This window comes from Schistocerca gregaria, chromosome 8 (genome assembly GCF_023897955.1).
Source record: "Schistocerca gregaria isolate iqSchGreg1 chromosome 8, iqSchGreg1.2, whole genome shotgun sequence".
In the NCBI taxonomy this organism is placed as follows: Eukaryota; Metazoa; Arthropoda; class Insecta; order Orthoptera; family Acrididae; genus Schistocerca; species Schistocerca gregaria.
The window spans coordinates 256,790,812-256,818,241 of record NC_064927.1 but is presented as its reverse complement, the minus strand read 5'-3'; the positions used below and the strand labels follow the sequence as shown (position 1 = coordinate 256,818,241).

Genomic DNA, 27,430 nt, shown 5'->3' with positions numbered 1-27,430 from the left:
CATAATCATCAGAATACTGAAAGCCCTAAAATTGGAGTACCTTTACACTTATCGGCAAACTAAATGCAACGTTATAAATTTTTTAATGCAATCACCTCTGAAGCCTTAAGAGTTCACATTGTTCCTAAAATGAAGTGCGAACGTTATTCCAAACTACAGATCACCAAAGCTATAAACTCTGTAGTAATTACAGAAATTCTTCCAATCCAGCTACGAAAAAAATGGGGGCGGGGGGGGGGGGGGAGGGAGCTAACCCGCATTACGTCCGTCTTCCACGTTGGTGTGTGGTTTCAAGCCTAATAATTTTACTTTTATTTTATGAAAAAAAGTTTACTTGCTAGAAGTTCTTTCTCAGAACGATGCAGTATTAAGAGTTACATGGGCGGCATCTTTCTCTGAAATTACGGTGATGTGTTTTTAATGTTCTCGTTCTATCTAAAATATGTTTATGTACTTTATCTGTGTGTTGTATTGTACACCTTGTTTTCTCATTTTAAATTTACCGCCTTCATGTATATTTTACTTCGTCAAAATTTTAGGTGAACGACGCTTCTACACTACAGTCTTTGTTTATTAGAAAAGAATTACAACGTAACAATACTTGATTCGCGTTCGTTATTTTCACTATACTATTTCCCTCAAGTTACTGCCGTTCTCGAAATTTTCCCATGAGAATTATTGAAGTTCAGATGAATTCATGTATTGAGTAGTTAATATTTCGCACCTTGTACACGTGATTGTTAGTCTTCAGCAATCTGAAAAAGTCTCTGTACAACAAAATAAAGTCCAATGAATGTCCCCTCCCTGAAGTACTTGGCTCCCTCCCCGGCCGATATTTATGGTACCCTTACAATGCATGGAATAACAGTGCATCAACAATAATGCGATTGCAGGCTTTCTCGGCCTATTTCGGCTACGAAATCTTCACGGGATATCAGCCGAGTGGCGTCGTCTTCTAGTCGCAACGTTGCAATGGATTGCGTATCCATCTTCAGGCGAAGTCTTTTTAATTTTTAAGAATCGATGTTTTTTAGGGATATACCTGGATAAGTTCAGAAGAAAAATCAAATAAAGACTTTATTATAGTGAGAGGATATAAAATATGCAAACTAGAAATACCACGAATGTGTTCTTGCAAAATAGAAATTTATTTATGAAACCTTCGCGGATTATCAGCCTTCGCATGAAGATGGATATGCAGTCCATTGAAACGCTGCGACTAGAAGACGACGCCACTCGGATGATAACCCGTGAATATTTCAATAATTCGTTGATTGGTAAGTTTTCCCCAACATAACACATCAGCACCATCCTTCCGCAAAAACTGAGCTAAGCATCACCAAACCCTAAGAAAAGGAGACAAATAAATTGAAAATAAACCAGATCCTCCTTATTGACAGTATTTATATTTAAGCTGCGAGCTTCCTGACGTCAAGCGCCTCTGTGACAAGGAAGTATCTTTACGACTATTAACAAGTAACAATGCTTACGGTATCGTATGGTTTCGTGTTGCAGCATCTTCGGCTGTGGAATGGAACCATCAGTTACCACTACTGGCAGAAACCAGGCGTTATCCGGCTAACTAAGGTCTACGTATTCAACGTCACCAATCCTGATGGCTTTCTCAACAACGGTGAGAAGCCAATACTCGTCGAAGTGGGTCCTTTTGTCTACAGGTAAGTCTCATTTCTTGATGTGTTCCTTTAGTCATTTATGTATAGCTTTCAAGATCAGTGAATCTTGAAATTTGTTTTAAAATCTTTTGCTAAAATTAGTGATTCTTGAAAACAGTAATGAAGTAAGTCTTTTAATCAGGACAATTTTTTATTTAGCTGCGGCGTATTCTCAACCCATAGGAATACAAACGAAAATATTGTAAAAAGTAATGTATTTGTTAAAAAATTTCTAGAAGTTACCGGAAATGGTTAATTAGGCACTGGAAAGAACTAGCGAGGGGAAAATTGTAGAGGCCGATTAAGATTAATATATCTGAACAGCTTATTGAGAATACTGGGTGTAATGGGTACGGAGGACTGCAGAGATTAGCACGACGTATTTGATGTCGAAGTCAGATACTCTCATAAAAAAGCAAATGCATCAGAGTTTATGGACTGGACCTGTAAAATGTCACCAAAATGGGTCTACAGCGTGAAAGATATGCTCACAACTGTGCTGTATGCTTTACAGTCAAGGATGGAGATTTTTCAAAAGTGGTTATAAAATACCGCTTAATTCATATAGCTAATTGGCTAAGTTTGCTATTGGTTACTAATCAGTGTATGTGTATAACATGTCACTCGATTTTTTACTGTTTTCAGCTTCAGTCCAAACCCTGTGGAATATGGATAATGCAGAAGGGTGCTTTGTTCTCAATGATATTGGAGATGCAGCTCTTTGATTCAGTCAGGAAAGGAAACTGCTCAAAGTAGTAGTTATTGGACACTCAGACAGAGTGGTAATTTGTTATTAAGTAATATTTCTGACTCTCCTAGTAGCGGAAATCGATTGTATCATCACGACTTTCGCTTGAAAGGGATTAAAGAATCCCCGGGAAACTTCTATCAGGACATGCTGACCATGTTGTTACCCAGTTCAGAAAAAGTCGCAGGTAACAACGAATTAACAGATAGTCACTTGTTACTTTTCATTGTCCAGTTTTCTTTACATCCCATATTTGAAATTGCCATCACCCTCTTCAAGGTTTTTGTAGCTATTGCAGACCTATATTGCGTTACTAATGCGCGTTAATGCCTACATTCTTTTTTAACCTGCGCATAGACATTTGAGACGCCAACTAACAATTTCTCCCTTCTTTCACCTGTAGACATCAGACCTGAACCAACCGCACATTAAAAGATCGACTGACAAAAGCCGACTTGTTGACGTGCTGTCATCTATGCCTCCTTCATTTCTGAGGTATCTGAACTTCCTGTATTTCGGGAACGTTGGGGAACAAAGCACATATTTATTTAACTCTTTAAACTGGAAAGGCATGTCGGTAACCTCCAGAACCAGCCTGGATATGAATACTGTCTCCTCATATACAGGGTGTTACAAAAAGGTACGGCCAAACTTTCAGGAAACATTCCTCACACACAAATAAAGAAAAGATGTTATGTGGACATGTTTCCGGAAACGCTTAATTTCCATATTAGAGCTCATTTTAGTTTCGTCAGTATGTACTGTACTTCCTCGATTCACCGCCAGTTGGCCCAATTGAAGGAAGGTAATGTTGACTTCGGTGCTTGTGTTGACATGCGACTCATTGCTCTACAGTACTAGCATCAATATTTTCTGTGAACGTTTGGGCAGGCATTGTTGGTAATGTCTTTATTAGGCCCCATGTTCTTCCACCTACGCTCAATGGAGTACGTTCTCATGATTTCATACGGGATACTCTACCTGTGCTGCTAGAACATGTGCCTTTACAAGTACGACACAAATGTGGTTCATGCACGATGGACCTCCTGCACATTTCAGTCGAAGTGTTGGAACGCTTCTCAACAACAGATTCGCTGACCGATGGATTGGTAGAGGCGGACCAATTCCATGGCCTCCACGCTCTCCTGACCTCAACCCTCTTGACTTTCATTTATGGGGGCATTTGAAAGCTCTTGTCTACACAACCCCAGTATCAAATGTAGAGACTCTTCGTGCTCGTATTGTGGACGGCTGTGATACAATACGCCATTCTCCAGGGCTGCATCAGCGCATCAGGGATTCCATGCGACGGAGGGTGGATGCATGTATCCTCGCTAACGGAGGACATTTTGAACATTTTCTGTAACAAAGTGTTTGAAGTCACGCTGGTACGTTCTGTTGCTGTGTGTTTCCATCCCATGATTAATGTGATTTGAAGAGAAGTAATAAAATGAGCTCTAACATGGAAAGTAAGCGTTTCTGGACACATGTCCACGTAACATTTTCTTTCTTTGTGTGTGAGAAATGTTTCCTGAACGTTTGGCCGTACCTTTTTGTAACACACTGAAGCGATTTTCCTAATACAGAAGCAGATGTGTCCAAGAGGAAGTAGAAATACGAGCTATTACAAAGGCCCATTTAGGATAGGAAAAGGGAAGTTCCACAGAAACCTTAATAGGTTTTAAAACAAAAGATACCCTCCAGCACATAGTCTTTGTTGGTGTTGACAGAATTGTTACAACATGTCTGAGGAACGTATCATTCGTTAATGTAAGAATGTAGGGTGATCTCAACTCGAAGGAAAGACTAGGTTACAATGTCCCGTCAACAACGAAGCCATTAGAAACGGATTCAAAAATGATGGGGAAGGTACCGGCTGCGCTTCTTCGAAGGAACCATCCCGGAATTCGCATTAAGTGATTCAGGGGAATCATAGAAATCTCTCATTCCTCAAGAACACACTATACCTTAAGACTAGGGGCATTTGCATAGTAAGCACACAGTACTATTTCAATGCATTCTTAAGGCATTATAGTGTTTACACCACCTTCAATTCAGTAGTTCAACATGTTTTCACACCTTCAGCTATCACCAACCAAACTCCTAGAAACATCTTGTTTGTTTCATGCTACAGCCATTTAATCCTTTCATTACATGGTATTTTTATTACTATTTGAACCTCATCCATACTGCTTTCTTCTTCTTTACCTCAATGCATTCGACTGTAAATCATATTTCTGCTACTTCTGTTGTCCAGAGAACTTGTGCTGTAAATTAGCTTTCTTGTATCCTTTACTAAAAATGTTAGTATCATCTGCTAGCAAGACACCTACTGCTGTCTACAAATGAAAAAATAGCATTTACTTTCATGACCCGTCAACCACTTACTGTCTATTTGCAACATAAAACTTAAATCACTTGCTGCCAACTCCATGAGTGCTGTGTATGTACGATTTACTAAGTAGCAGGTCATGATTAATCATATCAGAGGTTTTAGATAGGTCTAGAAACACCTCACAGTTTAAATATATTTGGTGTGTAGCATTCAAAGCTTGTAACAAGGGTTTAGTTAGGTTTATGTTCCATGGATCATTTGTACGATTAATCGTAACGCGTCGTTTTACACTCATAGTACACATTCTTAAGTAGATGTGGCTACATTCTGATAATTTACAAGTTGTCTTTTTTACGTGTAATTTAGTAATTCCCACCCATCACAATTTAAATATTAAATAAATGTAAATTCTTCTACGGAACAGGAGAGGTTGTCAAGAACAAGCTTTTCAGTTTCTCATCAAATTTACGTTTTTTATCAGTCCGACATTTTATATCATTAGCGAGGTGATTATCTCAGAATGAACTGTACAATGCTGCCCCTAAAACTTTTACAGTCAACTTTTATGTGGATTAACAGGAATCACTGTTTCGTCCGGGCTGTAGTTGTGTATGTCATTGCTCCTTTTGCGCTATAGTGAATTATTTACATTAAGCACACACTTTTAAACAGTAGTCAGAATGCATTACTTCTTAGATGGGTGTCTACAAGATGATCGTAGTGAGTACTACATATCAGTCGTATCATATCTCAATAAGGATGTCGAAACATTTAGCTCTGGAGATGACCGTGTGGCAGAACTGTGGCGCGATTTAGACGAACTGTAGACTACGCTTGTGATGGGTATATACCTAGTACACGAGTGTCCAAAAGTTAAGCATACTAACGAAAAGAGGACCATTTCCTTATCAGGATGCTGGCAGGATTACTGAACAAGCTACAGCTTAATTATAAGACATTTGGCATACAACAGTGCCCGAAACATAGTGTTAGAAAAGTTCTGACAGCTAAGATACACATGAAGCGTTTAATGCTGCACAGCGACATGGTACGCTCTCTAAAAGGTAGTTAGAAAGCTCCCTCGGCAGTCGATCCCATTCCTCAGCAAAAGCGGTGCGGAGGTCTGGAAGCGGCCTTGGTGGAGGCTAGCGGGATTCAATTCGCCTCTCTAATGCATCTCAGGCATGTTCTGCAGAATTCAGATCTGGAGTCTTCGCTGGAAAGTCCATGTGACAGAGAGAGGTCTTCAAGAAAAACCATTCATCTGAACAGCTCGACGCGGACCGGTATTGTCCTCGATAAAGAGGAAGTCTGGGCCAACTGAAAATGTGGTAGCACTATGTCATTTATGTACCTATGAACGTATGGAGTATACCTCCGATGGTGTGCAGTTCCTTACAGGCATTCCATATGATGCTTACCCACATTATGACGCCTTCACCACCAAACTGGTCTCTTTCCATTATGTCCCTGGGGTTGTATCTGCTACCAGATTCTCTAGAGAATTTTTTAAGTCATTTTGTTTTACTTCCAGCTGTTAAAATTTTATTTTGCAATTGAAACCTCGACGTTAAGCCATTTTCAGGCAGTTACAAAACATAATACAATGTAATAAGAACAATGGACAGTGGGATTAACAATAGGTACAAACAGTTTTGTAGTCATTTGAAATTCGTATATTATAATTACAAGATACTGGCATACAGGCAGAGATAACAACGTAATACGCACAACTGCACACCAAGGAACAACTAGTTAGCGCTACTAGTCAATATTCCATTTCATGTCCTGCGATTTTGAGTGGACTGTAAATGTCGCAGAACTAAAGCTGTATACTTACAGTAAATTTGAGAAAATGTCTAAAACTATCTAGAAATTTTTGCATCCTGTTCACTCAGTACGTATTGGGGTTGTTCTTTGAAGGCGCTGCATGTTTCAGTTTCTTCTAGACCGCCCGTCAGTCTACCTTTCTCTAATCGGTGCTCGAGTGAGCGGGATGCACACGGTTGGACGTATCGCAAACAAGACCTGTTGTTTCCAGAATTAGATATTCACGCTGCAGCGGAATGTGCGCTGATACGAAACTTCCTGGCAGATAAAAACTGTGTGTCCGACCGAGACTCGAACTCGGGACCTTTGCCTTTCGCGGGCAGGTGCTCTACTATCTGAACTACCGAAGCACAAGTCACGCCCGGTCCTCACAGCTTTACTTCTGCCAGTTTTAAGACCTGTTGTTCCGAGCTTGCGATACACAGTTCGTAGTTAAACAGCAACCCCTAAGGCAGCTGCAAGCTATGCAGCCAGTTTTCTTGCTGGTGTACTCAGATTTGATCGGACAATTACGATCTTAAGGCCAGAAATAGGTCCTACTGTGGGGTGGTTATTCTTGGTCGGCCTTGTACTGGCCTACGACAAACATGTCTTGTGTCCCTAAAACGTCGCAAAAGCCTCGAAATCACTCTGTAGCACATTCAAGGACACCGAGACTTCGATCTGTATCTGGCCTGTTTCTAGGCGGTCGAGTGTCCTGTCCTGTAAAATAAGATCCAGACAGCGTCTTTGTGGCATTATGTTGTGAACTCTACCAAGAGACCACACTCTGCTCAATACGAACTGACAAGACTGAAACATGAATGGTCTCCTGAACTGTTTGTTTTTTACCTTCGGTTTCCCCGCTGTTCACAGCATAAAGTAGTCCTTCCCTACACAAAGCTAGCAAATAAGATTTGTATGTAAACATTTGCGATGATGTTGGCTGATTGCTCACCTTTCCTAGTTTCACTTTCCTCTTTTCCGTGATTGTGTCACTTTTGGACGCTAATATATTACAGTTAATGCTCAGAGTGAACTTCCATGATATAATGTCACTGTAAAGAAACTTAAGAAACAACGGATGCCGGCCGTGGTGGGCAAGCGGTTCTAGGCGCTTCAGTCCAGAACCGCGCTGCTGCTACGGTCGCAGGTGCGAATCCTGCCTCGGGCATGGATATGTGTGATGTCCTGATGTCCTTAGGTTAGTTAGGTTTAAGTAGTTCTGGGTTCTAGGGGATTGATGACCTCAGCTGTTAAGTCCCATAGTGCTTAGAGCCATTTTTGAAACAACGGAGACTACAGCAAACAAGTGTAAAATAAAGCATAGGGCATGATAGGTACGTTGTTCTTGCCACACAGCAATTCCTTCCAGACACTGAGTGATACGTGTATAAAATTGGATTGAAATCGATACAGTGCTTCAGGAGGAGATGGGGAGCATCCGTTCATCTGTTCATTGATTCATTCATTCACTCATTGATTCGTCAATTCATTGATTCATTTGTTCATTCATTGGGACATTTGTTCATTCATTGGGACATTTGTTCATTCATTGGGTCATTTGTTCAGTTGTTCATTGATTGATTCATTTGTACAGTCACCCCCTGCGGGTTCGGGGGTTAGAATAGGCCCGCGGTATTCCTGCCCGTCGTAAGAGGCGACTGAAAGGAGTCTCAAACTTTTCGGCCTTATATGATGGTCCCCTGTTGGGTTTGACCTCCGTCTCTCAAAATTTTCCGATGAGCGAGCCGATTGGGGAAGGGCGCCTTACTTGGTGCATTGTGTCCATCTTGCGATCAGACCTTTCGCTAGCTTGTACACCGTTGAACTGCAGTCCTGTCCGCTCTCCATCTATTGGGCATGACTCTGTTTCTGCGTGCAGATTACACATTGCACTGTGCAGTGCCTCTTTCTGCACCGACGGTGACCATGGACCACATGTTACCTAACATCCAGCACGGTAGCCAGTCCGTTGTGGTGTGGCCGCCATGTACCCCGTTGGTTGTAGCTCCCTGACAACACAGGGATCGCTCTACTGATGCCTGCGCCGTTAACTCCCCACGTATGCCAAGGAGTAGATGCCTATCCTCCTGGGGTATCGGGACTCCCGGCAACGGCAATCCTGCCAGGTGGCTCTTGCCGTGGCTGGGTGGCGCCCGTGGGGAGGGCCCTTGGTCGGAGTAGGTGGCATCAGGTCGGATAACCCGCAATGAAGCGTGGTACATCGTCTCTCGCTGGTGTCCAGCCGCCAGCAGTCTCTAAGCGTTCTCGGGCTCAGTTTAACGCTCAGAAGTACGATCCGAAAACGTTCCCCTCCCTGGCCACACCGTGGGAGGAACGTAAGTCTCAGGATGGCAGTAGCAGTTATTCGCCCCGCTTCTTAGTTTGTACGAGGGCTGATGGGAGTCTTTTCTCTCCACAAAGCCTGTTCTTCGTCGAGCACTTAGAGGACAAATTTGGGGAGGTCCAGGGAGTTATTTACCATAGGGATCTTCTTTTGCAGTCTGATGAAGAGCTGCGCGCCAATTTAGAGCGCCGGGGTGTACATTTCGTCCGGCGCGTTCATCGGGGTCCGAAGGAAAATCAGATTGCTACCGGTGCCTTCATCTTGGCCTTCGAAGGGGATACATTACCGGAAAAAGTCAAGGTAATGATCTACCGATGTGACTCAGCCCTATATCCCTCCCCCGATGCGGTGCTTTAAGTGCTGGAAGTTCGGCCATATGTCTTCTCGCTGCACTTCCAGCCTCACATGTCGAGATTGCGGACGCCCATCACATCCCAATACTCCATGTGCCCCGCCTCCCATCTGTGTCAACTGCGGGGAGCACCATTCACCTTGCTCGCCAGACTGCCGAATTTTCCAGAAAGAGCGTAAAATCATGGAATACAAGACCCTGGACCGACTAACCTATACTGAGGCCAAAAGGAAATACGACCCACTCCATCCTGTGAGAATGACATCTTCCTACGCTGCTGCTACAACACCTGTGCTAGCCCCATCTGTTTCTCCAGTTGTGGCCGGATCGACGAGTAGTACAACTCCTCCTGCCCCCTCGCCAGTGGGGGGCTCTACCCACCGGGTTGCTCCTGCGCCACCTACCTCATGAGCAACACCATCCCACCCATCGGGGACGTCCGTCCCCACTTCTAAGCCGGAGAAGTGTCCAACGTCTTCGGCTTCTCACGCTCGCAAGGGGTCCCTTGGGTCCCTCTCTTCCCAGGTTTCCGCCAGCGAGAAGCCTGACGACCGACAGTGGCGTAAGTGCCCGCAATCAGCTGGTCGTAGGGCTTCACGATCCTCCTCCGTCCCAGAGACTGAATCGGTGAAGCCCTCCCAGTCGGTGCGACCCAAAGAACGGCGTGAGAAACCCATGAAGAGCTCTCAGCCCAAGGAACTCGCGGTGGCAGATATCCCACCGCAACCTTCCAGCTCTGCGTCTGAGGATGCAGTGGAGATTCTGGCGTCCGCTGAGGACCTCGATCTCGCCGGTCCATCAGACGCCATGGAAAGCACTATCACAGGTGCTAAATCGGAGGCAGCAGGTGACGCAGCGGCGTAATCTCCCTTCCCAGTCCCGTCACGCCTTTCTCAGCCATGGACAACACCATCCTCCAGTGGAACTGCAGGGGTTTCTTCCACCATCTAGCTGAGCTCCGCCAACTTATCAGCCTTCACCCTTTCCTCTGCATTGCTCTGCAGGAAACTTGGTTTCCGGCAATGCGACCCCCGCCCCTCCGTGGCTACCGGGATTATTATAAGAACCGGGCAGCTTATGAAAGGGTGTCTGGTGGCGTCTGCATGTATGTCCTGAACTCTCTTCACAGCGAGTTGTACCTCTCCAAACACCTTTAGAGGCTGTCGCTGTTCGGGTGTGGACGCCACAGGCTATTACCGTCTGCAGTCTTTACCTTCCACCAGATGGCGATGTCGCGCAGCATGTCCTGGCTGCTCTGATAGCCCAATTGCCGCTACCTTTCTTGTTACTGGGCGACTTCAATGCCCATAACCATCTGTGGGGTGGGTCGGTGGCAACAGGTCGAGGCGCCATCGTTGAGCATTTATTGGTGCAGCTCGATCTCTCGATATTAAATGATGGTGCCTTCACACACTTAGGTGTGGCGCATGGCACATACTCCGACATTGACCTTTCGATCTGTAGCCCTAGCCTCTTACCGTCTGTCCGATGGAGAGTGCATGACGACCTTTGTGGTAGTGACCACTTTCCGATCTTTCTGTCACTACCACAGCGTCAGTCTTCTGGGCGCCCTGGAAGATGGGCTATGAATCAGGCTGACTGGGACTTGTTCTCCTCCACTGCCGCTACTGAGCCTCTCTCTAACGATGCCATTGATGCACTGGTTCAATCGGTCACCACCGGCATCGTTACTGCCGCCGAATCTGCCATTCCCCGTTCTTCTGGGTCCCCTCGGCGGCGGACTGTGCCTTGGTGGTCGCCTGAGATCGCTGAAGCGATTAAAGCTCGCCGGCGGGCGCTCCAGCGTTACAAGCGACATCCCTCAATCGAACACCTTATCGCCTTCAAACGGCTGCGTGCGCGAGTGCTGGGAGCGGTATGTGTCCACCATTGACCTCCATGTCACTCCATAGCAGGTCTGGGCCAAGATTCGCCGCCTCTATGGCTATCGGACCCCTGTCAGCTCTCACTGAATGGAGCAGTTTGTACTGACTCCGACGTCATTGCAAACCGCTTGGCAGAGCACTTTGCTCTGAATTCCGCTTCTGCCTACTACCCCTTGGGCTTACGCTCCATTAAAGAGTGGATAGAACGTCGGAGTCTTTCTTTTTGCGCCCACCATCCTGAATTGTACAATGTTCCATTCAGTGAGTGGGAATTCCGCAGTGCCCTCGCCACTTGTCCTGATACCGCTCCTGGCCCAGATAGCATCCACTCTTAGATGCTGAAACATCTTTCAGTGGACTGCCAGCAACACCTCCTCGACCTTTACAACCGCATTTGGGTCGAGGGTGAGTTTCCGTCGCAATGGCGGGAAAGTCTTGTTGTCCCCGTTCTCAAACCGGGGAAGAACCCTTTGGAGGTGGACAGCTACCGTCCCATTAGCCTCACCAACGTTCTTTGCAAGTTACTTGAACGGATGGTGAGCCGGCGCTTGAATTGGGTACTGGAGTCTTGGGGCCTTCTGGCTCCGTCTCAGGGTGGGTTCCGTAAAGGCCGCTCCGCCGCCGACAATCTGGTGAGCCTGGAGTCGGCCATCCGTACTGCCTTTGCCAACCGTCAGCATCTGGTCGCTGTCTTTTTCGACATGCGGAAGGCGTATGATACGACATGGCGTCATCACATCCTTTCTACGCTTCATGCATGGGGCCCTCTGCCGATCTATATCCGCAATTTTCTGTCGTATCGTACCTTCCGCGTGCACGTCGCGGCCTCATATAGTTCCTCCTAAGTCCAGGAGAACGGTGTGCCACAGGGTTCTGTTCTCAGTGTGTGTCTGTTTTTAATAGCTATTAACGGGCTCGCTGCGGCCGTGGGAAATACTGTCTCCGCTTCCCTGTATGCTGACGACTTCTGCCTTTACTACAGTTGTATTGGCATTGCAGCTGCTGAACGACAGCTACAGAGAGCAATCCGCAAGGCGCAGTCTTGGGCTGTGGCGCATGCTTTTCAGTTTTCGGCAGCCAAGACCTACGTTATGCATTTCTGCCGGCGACGCACTGTTCACCTGGAGCCGCGGCTTTATCTTGACGGCGAGCTTCTTAAAGTGGTGGAGTCACATAGGTTTTTGGGGATGGTTTTTGATGCCCGGTTGACTTTGCTGCCTCATATTCGGCAGCTAAAACAGGCGTGTTGGCGGCATCCAAATGCTATGCGATGCCTGAGCCACACCAGGTGGGGCGCCGACCGATCTACTCTCCTACGGCTTTACCAGGCGTTAATCCAGTCCCGTCTGGACTACAGGAGTCTGGCTTATGGCTCAGCATCCCCATCTGCGTTGCAGGTGCTGGACCCAATCCTCCACAGCGGGATACGCCTTGCCACTGGTGCCTTCCGAACCAGCCCTGTGGACAGCATACTTGTGGAGGCAGGTGTCCCTCCACTGCGGTTACGACGCCAACAATTACTGGCTGCTTATGCTGCCCATGTTTTTAGCTTGCCCGGGCATCCAAATTATCGTGTCCTCTTCCCGCAGTCAGTCGTTCATCTGCCAGAACGTCGGCCCCGGTCGGGTTGTCTGATCGCCGTACGCGTCAAACAGCTTCTCTACGGGCTTGGGTGTTTCCCTGTACCACCTCCTTTCCGGGCCCCTCTGCGTACACCCCCATGGTGTGTGCCTCGCCCTTGCCTTCGGCTCGACTTGGCACAGGGCCCGAAGGACTCAGTCCCTCCGGTGGCCTTCCGACGCCGCTTTTATTCCATGCTGGCCACGTGTCAGGGCTCTGGCGTTGTCTATACCGACGGTTCGATGTTTTCTGGTCGTGTCGGTTATGCACTAACTCTAGGGGACCATTCTGAACAACGTTCGTTGCCGGCTGGCTGCAATGTTTACACTGCTAAGCTGGTCGCCAGCTTTCGTGCCCTAGAGTATATCCGCTCCTGCTCAGGTGAATCCTTCGTTATCTGTAGCGATTCCCTGAGCGGTTTACGAGCTCTCGACCAGTGTTTCCCTCTTTCTCGTCTGGTGATGGCTATCCAGGAGTCCCTGCATACTCTTACCAGTTGCGGCAGATCTGTGGTCTTCGTTTGGACCCCAGGCCATGTTGGGATACCCGGAAATGAAACTGTTGACCGCCTGGCGAAAGAGGCCACCAGTGCACCATCTCTGGAGATTGGCCTCCCGGCGACTGATTTGCGGGCACTATTACGCCGCAAAGTTTTCGATTTATGGGACACTGATTGGCGCAACCTGCCCGTGCCAAACAAACTCCGCCGTATCAAGGAGACGACTACTGTGTGGCGGTCATCCATGCGAGCCAACCGCAGGGAATCAGTCGTCCTTTGTCGGCTCCGCATTGGCCACACGCGACTCACGCACAGTTATTTACTGTGTCGTGAGAATCCCCCTCTTTGTCGTTGTGGGGCGTCCATATTCTGTTGGAGTGCGCCCTTTTAACTGTGCTCAGGCAGACTTTTGCGCTGCCTGATACGCTCTCTGCGCTTTTATCTGACGACTCTTCCATAGCGGACATAGTTCTGCGTTTTATTCGGGCAGGGGGATTTTATCGCTTAATGTAAGTGTGTGAGTTTTTGTGTTGATTCTGGCCTCTGGCCTACGATTTGTCTGATTTTTAATTTGTTTCTCGGTGGTTGGCTTTTCCTTTTTTGTTTGTATGGTCGGCCAACCACCGTCACACTCTGTGTGATTTTAGTCAGTCTTGTCTGGTCTTTGTCTACGTTTCTCTTGTTCTGTGTCGCCTGTCTTATCGTCTGTTGATCGTTTTCATTCTCTGTAGGTGTTTTTAGTATTTGGAAAAAGGGACCAATGACTGTAGCAGTCTGGTCCCTTTAACCCCCACAGACCATTTGTTCATTCATTTATTCATTCATTTATTCATTCATTTGTTCCTTCGTTCCTTCATTTGTTCCTTCGTTCCTTCATTTGTTCCTTCGTTCCTTCATTTGTTCCTTCGTTCCTTCATTTGTTCCTTCGTTCCTTCATTTGTTCCTTCGTTCCTTCATTTGTTCCTTCGTTCCTTCATTTGTTCCTTCGTTCCTTCATTTGTTCCTTCGTTCCTTCATTTGTTCCTTCGTTCCTTCATTTGTTCCTTCATTCATTCATTTATTTGTTCCTTCATTCATTCATTCATTTGTTCCTTCCTTCATTCATTCATTCATTTGTTCCTTCCTTCATTCATTCATTCATTTGTTCCTTCATTCATTCATTCATTCATTTGTTCCTTCATTCATTCATTCATTCATTTGTTCCTTCATTCATTCATTCATTTGTTCCTTCATTCATTCATTCATTTGTTCCTTCATTCATTCATTCATTTGTTCCTTCATTCATTCATTCATTTGTTCCTTCATTCATTCATTCATTTGTTCCTTCATTCATTCATTCATTTGTTCCTTCATTGATTTATTTATCCATACATACACATACATTTTTATGATATGTAAGGCAACTGTTTACACATGGCATTTTCAGTTACTTTAAGGAAGCAAGACGATAGATTGAATATCATTATTTCTGTGAAGTGACTTATTATTGGCAGTTTTAGGTGTGCTGGGATCGTTGGTGCGCTGACAGTATAGTGCGACGGCATCCGATCTAGCCAGAGCTAGTTCTTCTAGGCAGCATGGCTCCACCATTAGTAAGTAGGATGCCGGTCGCTCACCTGCCACCTGTCTGGTGCTGGGCTGCCGTATCCCGCCGTGCCATTTCCGAGCCTGCGCGCTGAGCGGAGAAAGCCCGCCCGCCGTCCGTCCGCGCGGCACTTCCGCAATTACCGCGACGCCCGGGGCGCCGCCGGCCGGCGCGCGAGTCCGCGTGTGCCTCCAGCCGCCTTACGCAAGCTGCTTACCTAAGCGCGAGGACCCCGCCTGTATTAATGGCAGAGCCGAGCCGGAGGGGGCCATCGACACAGACACGAGGATGACCCGGGTCCCGCTGCAATACACTTCCAGAATTACGGCGAAGGCAGGAAGGAAGGAATGAAGGAAGCAGGATCAAGGTTTACTGTTGCGCCCTCGGCGAGGTCGTCGTAGACAGAGCACGTAGCAGTAACCAGAAAGGAAAAATGCTCCTATCGTAGCAAAAAAAGGCAGTGTTAGGGATGCAAAAGAACCGACATTTAAATTAATACATCTTGTATCAGTTGCTCGGGCACCATTGACCGGACGATTTCAGTTGGTAAGAGATCTGGAGAACATGCTGGCCAGGGCAGCAGTCGAACATTTTCTGTATCAACAAAGGCCCGTACAGGACGTGCAACATGCGGTCGTGCATTATCCTGCTGAAATGTAGGGTTTCGCAGGGATCGAATGAAGAGTAGAGCCACGGGTCGCAACACACCTGAAATGTAACGTCCACTGTTCAAAGTGCCGTCAATGTGATCAAGAGGTCACCGAGACGTGTAACCAATGGTTCCACATACCATCGCGCCGGGTGATACGATAGTATGGCGATGACTAATACACGCTTCCAATGTGCGTTCACTGCGATGTCGCCAAACACGGATGCGACGATCATGATGCTGTAAACAGAACCTGGATTTGTCCGAAAAAATGACGTTTTGTTATTCGTGTACCCAGGTTCGTCGTTGAGTGCACCATCGCGGCGCTCCTGTCTGGGATGCAGCGTCAAGGGTAACAGCAGCCATGGTCTCCGAGCTGATAGTCCATGCTGCTGCAAACGTAGTCGAACCGTTCGAGCAGATGGTTGTTGTCTTGCAAACGTCCCCATCTGTTGACTCAAGGAGCGAGACGTGGCTGCACGATCCGTTACAGCCATGCGGGTAACATGCCTGTCATCTCGACTGCTAGTGATACAAGGCCGTTGGGATCCAGCACGGCGTTCCGCATTACCCTCCTGAACCCACGGATTACATTTTCTGCTAACAGTCATTGGATCTCGACCAACGCGAGCAGCAATGTCGCGATACGATAAACCGCAGTCCGACCTTTATCAAAGTCGGAAAAGTGATGGTACGCATTTCTCCTCCTTACACGAGGCATCACAACGTTTCACAAGGCAACGCCGGTCAACTGCAGTTTGTGTATGAGAAATCGGTTGGAAACTTTCCTCATGTCAGCACGTTGTAGGTGTCGCCACCGTGTGAATGCTCTGAAGAACTAATCATTTGCATATCACAGCATCTTCTTTTTGTCGGTTAAATTTCGCTTCTGTAGCACGTCATCCTCGTGGTGTAGCAATTTTAATGGCCAGTACAGTACATTCAGGATGAGTCATCGTTACTTGGGTATAATTGTACTTCATATAGCTACACGGTAGCTGAAATCGATGTGCAGTAAACCGATCAAGGTTTACGACTGATGCTGCTCTTCCTCCGATCTTGGTTTAATCTTCTGCCTTTGCTTCCCACCTGTTGTCGGCATTTAAAAGGTGCCTGTAGCTGGAGACACGGACTGGACAGTAGCGTACAGATGAGACAAGTGTCCACTTTGCAGCTAACGAGAAAGCCGGTGGAGGTGGGCGACAGCGAAAGTGGTCAGCCCGTCCGGGAGCGACAGCGCACACACGGCACGAGCCCGCGAACTTCCGGCACCGCCGAGGGCGGCGATGCAGCTTGCTGCCGTAGGCGAACCTCCAACCGGGATACGATACAAGCTGCATTACTGCGAGGCAGCCAGCAGGAGGGCATGACACATACGGCTGAATCGGAGAAACATTCAACAGCTTCAGACGAATATATGTGTTTTCACATCGTAAGACGCATTTTCCGAAGCTAACCCCAGCTGACTAGAAGCCTTGTTCACGTACAGGCGTAATATAAAATTTTAAATTGATTGTGACTTACAACAGACCAGACTGTAAGGAACTGAGTGTTTATTTTATTGATACTTATCAGTAGAGATAGCTTAAGCGTGTACACACAAACCACTTGCAGGTCTAAATGGACAATTCGTGTTGGGAGCGTGCTAAGTGCCTGCATGTAAATATGCCACCACACACCACGCAGCGTGGCTGCAGATACGGGGGGACCGTGGCGCCGTCTCCTAATAACAGAATTTAACCAATTCTCGTGGCACTCATTCTAATAAGGGGCATCCATATGAAAACCAAACACTCACCGTAATACCAAGTCCGTAGGACAGGTGGCTCACTGTTGTTAAGTTTCGATATTGTCACCGCTGTGATATGGGAATGGCACAGCGCCACATCACAGATGCATGCAGTTATGTTATGACCTTCGTTATTGAGGGACTGGTCTAGTGTGGCCGTCCAGCTGTTGACATGAAGACATGCAAAGGAGAACTCAGAGGTATGATCCGTTTTGTGGTGGCTGTCGGTGCTAGAGTACGCGAAATTCATCGTCTGATATCCCCGACGTTTGTATATGAGTGGCAGCGGAGATTCAGAGAAGGTGTGTAAGTACATGATGGAAGACCAACCCGGATATGGTAAAGTAAAAATTTATATAAAAAAATAGCAGTCGACCATAAGCGTTGGCAGAGAAATTAGTTACGAATGCGCGGGAAGGCGCAGACAAATGAACAAAAACCGTCATTCATTTTTCTTTGTACACGATTTTGTTTCACTCTCTCGTGTGTAGAAGAAGGGTTAAGACATATAGCTCAAAGTATGAAGTGTTACAAGTGTTATGTATTGTATGTGAGTCTGAATAAGAGAAGACTTCAAAACAGTATTAAGTATTTTTATTGAACTGAAGTTGAGCCAAGTAAGGATTTTCTTCATTTTTTGACACGCACTGGTGTCCTTGAAGTCTGCTGCCTGCATCTGCAATTGAAATGTAAGAGAGGAAGTCCGAACAGCCTGAATTCGTACACGCAGAATATTTCTAATAATGCAATTGTACTATACTTTAAATTTCTTTCCATTTAGATTTCCTTTAATTTACGTCTATGGCTACAAACGTTTTGTTAAGATTGCCGGTTTCGGTCTATAATGACCATCATCAGATCTGCAGCAAAAAAAAATAGACTCGCAGATTTTCTATAGCTTCAAAAACTACTGACATATATGCATTTGTGCGCTTTAAGTATGAAGAGGCCTACCTGTTTTATAAAAACAAAATCCTAATGTACTGCAGCCATAGTGGCATCGTCAAAAATGTTAAATGCAAAATCAGCACCAGCATCGACAAATATATATAAATAACACCACATGTACGAGTCATGTTGTCAGTAGCAGTACTGTTCAAAACAAGCTGCCGCACAGTAGTCACGAGATGTTTGTGTTGTAAGTTCACCAGATGTCACAAATGTCGGCATACACTAGTTTTCAATAATTAATTGAACAGCGTAAAATAAAGGTGGATACAATAGTTGAAGTCTTTAATGAGCTTATAACATATAAAAGGCTTTACAGTAATAAAAAGCAATGAAACAGAACAAGACAAAAGTCAAATTGTTATAAAGAGGAAGAGTTAAGAGACAGTAGTTGACATGCTCAAGTGCCAATACTCTAGATAATGACATAATTAACACCTTTGATAGTGCACAGGATAATATCAAAAACCATAAAACAAATCGCTAAAGAAGCCACAGTGAAAGAAAACAGTGTTGCACATAATCAGTGCCCTCTGTTATCTCTAACGCCAGAATTACGCATAGGCGAGAAGTGGTTGGAGCAGCGTGACCGCCAGAGGACCCCGCGTGCTCTGCGCTACTCCGTTGCAAGAAAAGTTCGTGACCCACATTATCTAGTTAATGCAGTCTATGAAATGAACAGAGAAGGATCAAGAGAATACTAGAGTCTTGCGTCAAAAAGTACGAAAACGAAGTAAATATGTGAGGCACTCAATACGAGGTGAAACTATAAACTTTCCATTTATTTTTATTTATTATAATACAAAGGGCGTACATCACTGCAAGACAATCTGTGCCCGGAACAGGCCCATGGAGTCGTTACCACTGATATGAGAAGGGGTTATTCATGGCCTTATCTGGGGAAATTCGGTTTCAAGTCAGCATTACGCGTGGTTTCCTGCATGCAGTCATCAAAGACCACTTGCATTACCGCAAAATTTTCGCGTAGTAGATGCTGCCTCATTTGACGGAGGAAAAAAGTTTGACAGAATGGTGTCAATTCTGAGTCATCTCCCATGGTATAGAGAGGAAGAGCATGTTTTTATTTCCTGTATCGTCATAGGGGACGAAACATCGTTCCACCATTTCGAGCCCGAGAGCAAATGGCAAAGTCGACAGTGGAAACTATAAAAGTCTCACCCGTCAAAAGAATTCCAACGCTCGTCACGCAAGTTCCGGTAGGTCGTGGTGACCTCCTTCAAATGTAGGTGCACTCGGCTCGCAGAATTTATCGAGCGTGGAACCACGATCAATACGCAGGACAATGAAGAAACTTTGAAGAAGTTGCGACGCGCTGTAAAGTCGAAATGCTCAGGAGTGTTATCGGACGGAATCGTTTTGTTGCATGATGACAGCCGCCCCCACACAACCAATCGGAATAAGGCTACGCTTCAGCGATTTGTTTGGGAAACACTGCAACATCCTCTGTACAGCCTGGATCTCCGATGGTATGATTATCACAACTCTGGCGGCCTGAAGAAAGACGTGCGTGGGCGTCGATTTCAGTCGGACGAGGAAGTGCACGAGTATGTGCGTTTGTGGGTCGGTTAGCGGCCGACTGCGTTCTACGAAACAGGAATTGATCGTATAGTCTCCCAGTAGGGTGAATGTGATAACGCGTGCGGCGATAACATTTGAATGGAACCATTCTATGGTGGCGTTGTGGCGGATGCTCGATTATAATTTGACTGCTTCTCATTACAGTACTTGAGTTCGTGCTTTTGTCTCTTCTTACTCTTTATCTTGTTGTCTGTTTTAGTTTTTGTGACATATCACAAAGGTTGCAAGAGGTCCTGGTATTTTACCTACTACAGTTCTTCCACAAGGAAACGAAGCATTGCCGGCCAGTGTGGTCGAGCGGTTCTAGGCGCTACAGTCTGGAACCGCGCGACTGCTACGGTCGCAGGTTCGAAAAAAATGGTTCAAATGGCTCTGAGCACTATGGGACTTAACATCTGTGGTCATCAGTCCCCTAGAACTTAGAACTACTTAAACCTAACCAACCTAAGGACAACACACAACACCCAGCCATCACGAGGCAGAGAAAATCCCTGACCCCGCGGGGAATCGAACCCGGGCGCGGGAAGCGAGAACGCTACCGCACGACCACGAGATGCGGGCAGCAGGTTCGAATCCTGCTAGGACATGGATGTGTGTGACATTCTTAGGTTAGTTAGGTTTAAGTAGTTCTAAGTTCTAGGGGACTGATGAACTCAGCAATTAAGTCCCATAGTGCTCAGAGCCATTTGAACCATTTTTGAAACGAAGCATTTGAAAAGGAGGTATTTAGGTCTTACGATTAATGGACACAGAAATAAGATTTTTGTTGTTATATATGAACTCCTTTCAGAGTCAATGAGAGCTTTAGTAAGGTCAACCCGACTGATCTTACTAAAGCTCTCATTGACTTCGAAAGGAGTCCAGTCCTCGTCGTTAACCGGCGAGATGGATTTGATCCGGGGTAAGCTCGTCTCCACAAATCGCAGAAGCTACTCTGGTAGGTCGCTGTGGACAGCACTAGTTTTATTAATTTGCAGTTGATTGTTTATAATGAAATTCACTAATGAATACATACATATATCGTTAAGACTCGTTTAGAAGAGGCGCCTGCAAGATGCCTTTCGGTGAATACCACCCATTCTCATTCGTCTCCCATCTTAAACCTGTATTTTCTTCGTAAGTGATGATTTACCGCAGAAAATAAAGCAAAGACATTTAAAAACAAACGCGATAAGGTCCTAAAGATCTCGAGCTAGTCGACCGACCGCCGTGTCATCCTGATCATTCATCATCGGACGCAATACGGAGGAGCATGGGGTCAGCACACCGCGCTCCCCGCCATTGTCAACGTTTCGACCTTGGAGTCACCACTTGTCAGTCATGTGGCTCCTCAATTGGCATCACGAGGCTGGCTGCACCCAGGGGCCACTCCTCCCACCAAGGAAAAAGCCGTGGGAATTGAACCCGGGTGGCCGCTTGAGGATACGCAGGCAGACTACAAAAGACATTAAGTATAAACATCTCGCGACATTGATTTGGTTGTTTTGAAATCTGGTAAACCACGCTAAAAGCTAAGAAGAGGATCCACGGTAGCAGAGCAGCTCAGGAAGCTGTAAGAACGGATTCGAGACGACGTAGATTGCGTTGTGCACAAAGTGCTTCAGCCGTGAACGTCACCTTCACGTGTGCAGTCACAGAGCTCAGCGCATATCGCTGCTGGAGGCCGGCCACTGTGGTTCCAGTTTACAAGACTAGGCCGACCGACCGCTGCGAGATAAAAACGAAAGTGGGCTGGCCGGTTCCTGCTCTGGACACGTCTCCACCCCCTCCCCCCCCCCCCGCCCTTCCCCCCCCCCCCCCCCCAAACACACACAGAGAGAGAGAGAGAGAGAGAGAGAGAGAGAGAGAGAGAGCGCGAAGGAGGAGGTGGACAACCGCTCTACATCAGACAGCGCTCACACGATACGTCCAGGAAACGAATCAGCCGACACTACTCTTGTGCGAAGGATAAAAGCTTCTGCAGCTGTTAAATACATCACCAAAGTTCTGGATACTTTCTTGCTACGTTTACGAAAGCAAAAATTATGCTATTATGTTTTGGTCTCGTAACTATAGCACAGGTGCAGTGGATAAAAATACCCTACTCTGTTGCTGAAAGACCAGGGCGACCGAGTCCCTTGCGGAGTACCAGGTTCAATTCCCAGTATCGCAAGGGATCTGGCATAGTTGGGTGCACTGTAAAGGGGCTCTGTTAGCCTCGTGAGGCAAAGTGGCGGGTTACTTGAATGAGACGTACGAACTACAAGATCGGGAAAGCTGACAACGACCTGGAGAGCGGCGTGTTTAGACAATGCATGACTCACGGGCCTGATTCACATATTAACTTATCTCGCGAGCCGCCTCGTCACGACACGGCAGCAGCGCTCCTGGCGCATAAAGTCAAAACTGCAGAGTGTCATTAACGTTAATGGGGTAAGGTACTAAAATGAACGGCATCTCTCTTCTGACACATCACACCAACAATTCATGCCTCATAACACGCGTTTTTGGTAGCATATTCATTTTATATTCAGCCCATCCCTAGATGTTTACTTTTATTTACCCGTCTTGAATATCGTTTCTTTATATTAAAATCGGCACATTTCGCGGGTCGTCCGTAATTTCCGTGTCACTGTCGCCTACTACCAACGTTGCGACCTATCAGTGTGTAGCACAGACAGTAAATAACGAGTGTGGGTTGTCAGCATTGATGCAGAGGCGAAAATACACCACTGGCCATTAAAATTGCTACACCACGAAGATGACGTGCTACAGACGCGAAATTTAACCGACAGGAATAAGATGCTGTGATATGCAAATTATTACCTTTTCAGAGCATTCACACAAGGTTGGCGCCGGTGGAGACACCTACAACGTGCTGACATGAGCAAAGTTTCCAACCGATTTCTCATACACAAACAGCAGTTGACTGGCGTTGCCTGGTGAAACCTTGTTGTGATGCATCGTGTAAGGAGGAGAAATGCGTACGTTTACGACTTTGATAAAGGTCGGATTGTAGCCTATCGTGATTGCGGTTTATCGTATCACGAAATTGCTGCTCGCGTTGGTCGAGATCCAATGACTGTCACCACAATATGAAATCGGTGGGTTCAGAAGGGTAATACGGAACGCCGTGCTTGACCCGAACGGCCTCGTATCACTAGCAGTCGAGATGTCAGGCATCTTATCCGCATGGCTGTAACGGATGGTGCAGCCACGTCTCGATCCCTGAGTCAACAGATGGGGACGTTTGCAAGACAACAACCATCTGCACGAACAGTTCGACGCCGTTTGCAGCAGCATGGACTATCAACTCGGAGATCATGGTTGCGGTTACCCTTGACGCTGCATCACAGACAGGAACGCCTGCGGAGGTGTACTCAACGACGAACCTGGTTGCACGAATGGCAAAACGTCATTTTTTCGGATGAATCCAAGTTCTGTGTACAGCATCATGACGGTCGCATTCGTGTTTGTCGACATCGTGCTGAACGCACAATGGAAGCGTGTATTCGTCATAGCCATACTGACGTATCACCCGGCGTGATGCTATGGGGTGCCATTGGTTCCACGTCTTGGTCACCTCTTGTTCGCATTCACGGCACTGTGAACAATGGACGTTACATTTCAGATGTGTTACGACCCGTGGCTCTACCCTTCATTCGAACCCTGCGAAACCCTACATTTCAGCAGGACAATGCTCGACCGCATGTTGCAGGTCCTGTACGGGCCTACCTGTATACAAAAATGTTAGACTGCTGCCCTGGCCAGCACATTCTCCAGATCTCTCATCAAATGAAAACGTCTGGTCAATGTTGGCGGAGCAACTGGCTCATCACAATACGCCAGTCACTACTCTTGATGAACTGTGGTATCGTGTTGAAGCTGCATGGTCAGCTGTACCTGTACACGCCATCCAAGATCTGTTTGACTCAATGACCAGGCGTATCAAGGCCGTTATTACGGCCAGAGGTGGTTGTTCTGGGTACTGATTTCTCAGGATCTATGCACCCAAATTGCGTGGAAATGTAATCACATGTCAGTTCTAGTATAATATATTTGTCCAATGAATACCCGTTTATCATCTGCATTTCTTCTTGGTGTAGCAATTTTAATGGCCAGTAGTGTACTTCTCCTAGCACCCCTTCGATGCAGTGAGCTGTGTACACACACACACACACACACACACACACACACACACACACACACACACACTATAATCACATGGGCCGTAACTTCGCACTCAGATAAGGAATATGTTTCTCTAAGTTGTTCAACTCCAGCGGCGGCCCGCTTTTCCAAATAGTTCGAGACTATTTCTATGGAATTAACAACGGGTGGCCACGACGCTTGGATCATGTATTTATTTCAGACTTCCTACACTTTTAGTAGTTCATTAGGACAACATAATGTGCAAGTAGTAAGGCGTACTACGCAAGAGAACTCTTACGTGTCAGTGATTTGCCGGGACGTTGCTACCCTCAGCACGAGTTGGCTGCTATCGTGTGGTTAGCATTCAGCCTTCTAATCCGTGGGTCGCTGGATTGAGTTCTACTCATGCTTTTTTTATATTTTTTCAACACTAGTCATATTATTTCAGGCATTTTACATTTGAAAGGTAATATTACGAAACGACACATGTATTTGCATGAACTTCTACTGAATTTCCCGGTTATTTGCTAATTTTTACTATCACATCAAATGCTGTATTTGTAATTATCAACAAGTAAACAAAAAACATGTAACGTTTTCCTGAAAATGAATGCCTATCGTGATTCCAGAAATCGCTTCTATCTGCAATCTGGTAAGGTGCCGAGAATTGCTTTGCACCTAGACCCTTCGAGCTAAGGACACAATTTTTCAAGGAGGAGGTACAGGCTTGGAAAACACACGTCAAACGTAGATAAATAAATGTGCTAATAGCTCTACCCAATAAAACAATCATTTTCATTACGGCATACTATGGGGACAGTGTACAGTTAATCGTCGGATGTGTTTACATTACATGCTGCAGAATGATTTTTCATACATGCACGGAAAACATAAGTGGCGTCTACTACATCAAATGAATACAATTTTCCCTCGTGCACAAGTAATCATAGGAGTTTCTAAGAAAAAGCAGATGTCGTTGAGATTTTGAAAAATTTCTTTCTTCCGACAAGCTGGGTGGAAGTCATGCGTAACGCAAAATTTTCGTAAATATCGGTGCTAGAAACTGGCGACGTACCATTGAAAGTATTTTAATAGCTTCTTCACGAAAAGCAATTTCACATTAGTTGTCAGTCAAATACGAACAAATTTGATACCCCTTAGATTGTGTATGAAAATAAAGTTCGCACAATGTTTGTTGTAATAATAATTAGTAACCAATGAAGTAACATCGGAAATTCAATACAAGTTTATGCAAATACATACCTATGTCCCTTTATCATATTACTTTTCAAATGTAATATGTAGCCTACGGAATAATACGACTGGTGTTGCAAAAAATATAAATTGAAAAGGATTACCTGGACTCGATACAGAGAGACCAACGATTATGGAGCTTGAGCGCTGAACACATGACGGCTGCCAGCTCATGCTCAGACCGCAACTCACACACAAATCACCGACACGTGAAACTTCTCATGGGATTTTATCGAAATCGTCAGAGTAAGATGCCTTGCTACTTGCACATTATCATGTCCCAATGGACTATTGAAAGTGAGCGAAGTCTGAAGTAATCAGTGATGCGAACGTCGTCGCCTCCCCTTGAAAGATCGGGCGATGTGAACCAGGAGAGGTGCGATGGGCTGCCCGTCTGTTCGGTGAACCAGGACCATACGTGCCTCCTGCCTTGTCAAAGTGGCCGTTGTCATCTGCGAGGATGGGATTCTCCAGAGAAGACACGTCATGCAGATGTAGAGGGAAGGGCAACAACTGGTCGTCGAGAAGGTTGAAATAAACGGCCTCTCTCATTATCACGGTAACACGAATGAGTGCGTTCAGATCGTAGTATGAAAGACACACCCAAGAAAACTACAAACCACACACTGACGGTTAAACGCATCATTAGGTCGTCGGTGCGCTCTGCGTCTCGCATCATTTGAAAAGAGGAAAAATCACGATTCGTCAGACCACACTAAAGACCTTCAATCAGCTCCTGTCAACCTTCTCTGTCGTTCGGGCCATTAACGTCGTCGGCTCTTATGTGCACATGACAGCAATAGCTTTTTGCGAGGTACCCGACTCCAAATGACCATCTGTGGCAGGCGCGGCTCGTGGTTTCTATACTGGGGAAGGCTGCGGCATTTATCAATCGGAGCCAATATAGACCTCTGGTTACGCTACAGATTAGTCTGACATAAACAACTAAGGATTCAGGGGGAGGGGGGTGGGCAGATCACTCTCTACCCATAATTTTACGTACTGTGTCTTCTATAATCAGGTATTAAATACCAATAGAAGCTAACTTTGAATTAAATTGTGTTTTTATACGTCATCATTACATTTTATGGCACTTTGCAGCAAATTATATGAAAAGACGCGTTTCGGAGAGATCTTTAATGCGATGAATGTTAACTTTGCGGCTGCTTAATATTTTTGGTGTTTTCAGTTCTAAATTTAAGGCATTTATTGTAGTTTACCTCCAAAGCTCGAAGTTAAATTATGTATTTCACCTTTGCGTGAAAATTCTTTAAGTCAGTGATACTAGTTTGAGTCCAGGCACTATCAGTACTACTTGTACGAAGACAGACGAAACAGAAAAATGCATTTTTCACTTCACAACCACTCAGCTGCATCGTACATGGCTCTATTAAAACTGCGTTTGTATCCTTGCCTAGATTGGCACTTTTTCTGTTCTTGATTGATCGTTAGATCGGGTCTGGATGCATCAAGTTCATTCACTTGCATACTATATCTGTCTTCCAAGTTTTTATCTACACTCCTGGAAATTGAAATAAGAACACCGTGAATTCATTGTCCCAGGAAGGGGAAACTTTATTGACACATTCCTGGGGTCAGATACATCACATGATCACACTGACAGAACCACAGGCGCATAGACACAGGCAACAGAGCATGCACAATGTCGGCACTAGTACAGTGTATATCCACCTTTCGCAGCAATGCAGGCTGCTATTCTCCCATGGAGACGATCGTAGAGATGCTGGATGTAGTCCTGTGGAACGGCTTGCCATGCCATTTCCACCTGGCGCCTCAGTTGGACCAGCGTTCGTGCTGGACGTGCACACCACGTGAGACGACGCTTCATCCAGTCCCAAACATGCTCAATGGGGGACAGATCCGGAGATCTTGCTGGCCAGGGTAGTTGACTTACACCTTCTAGAGCACGTTGGGTGGCACGGGATACATGCGGACGTGCATTGTCCTATTGGAACAGCAAGTTCCCTTGCCGGTCTAGGAATGGTAGAACGATGGGTTCGATGACGATTTGGATGTACCGTGCACTATTCAGTGTCCCCTCGACGATCACCAGAGGTGTACGGCCAGTGTAGGAGATCGCTCCCCACACCATGATGCCGGGTGTTGGCCCTGTGTGCCTCGGTCGTATGCAGTCCTGATTGTGGCGCTCACCTGCACGGCGCCAAACACGCATACGACCATC

At 46.0% G+C, this 27,430-nt stretch overlaps 1 protein-coding gene across 1 annotated transcript in view; it reads left to right on the top strand.

Annotated features, from left to right (window-relative positions):
* Positions 1-27,430, top strand: part of LOC126285438 (scavenger receptor class B member 1) — a 403,446-nt gene that overhangs the window by 321,012 nt on the left and 55,004 nt on the right. The window contains exon 4 of the mRNA XM_049984826.1: positions 1,516-1,676. Within this exon, the coding sequence (XP_049840783.1) occupies positions 1,516-1,676 (161 nt within the window). The remainder of the gene's footprint in view (positions 1-1,515; positions 1,677-27,430) is intronic.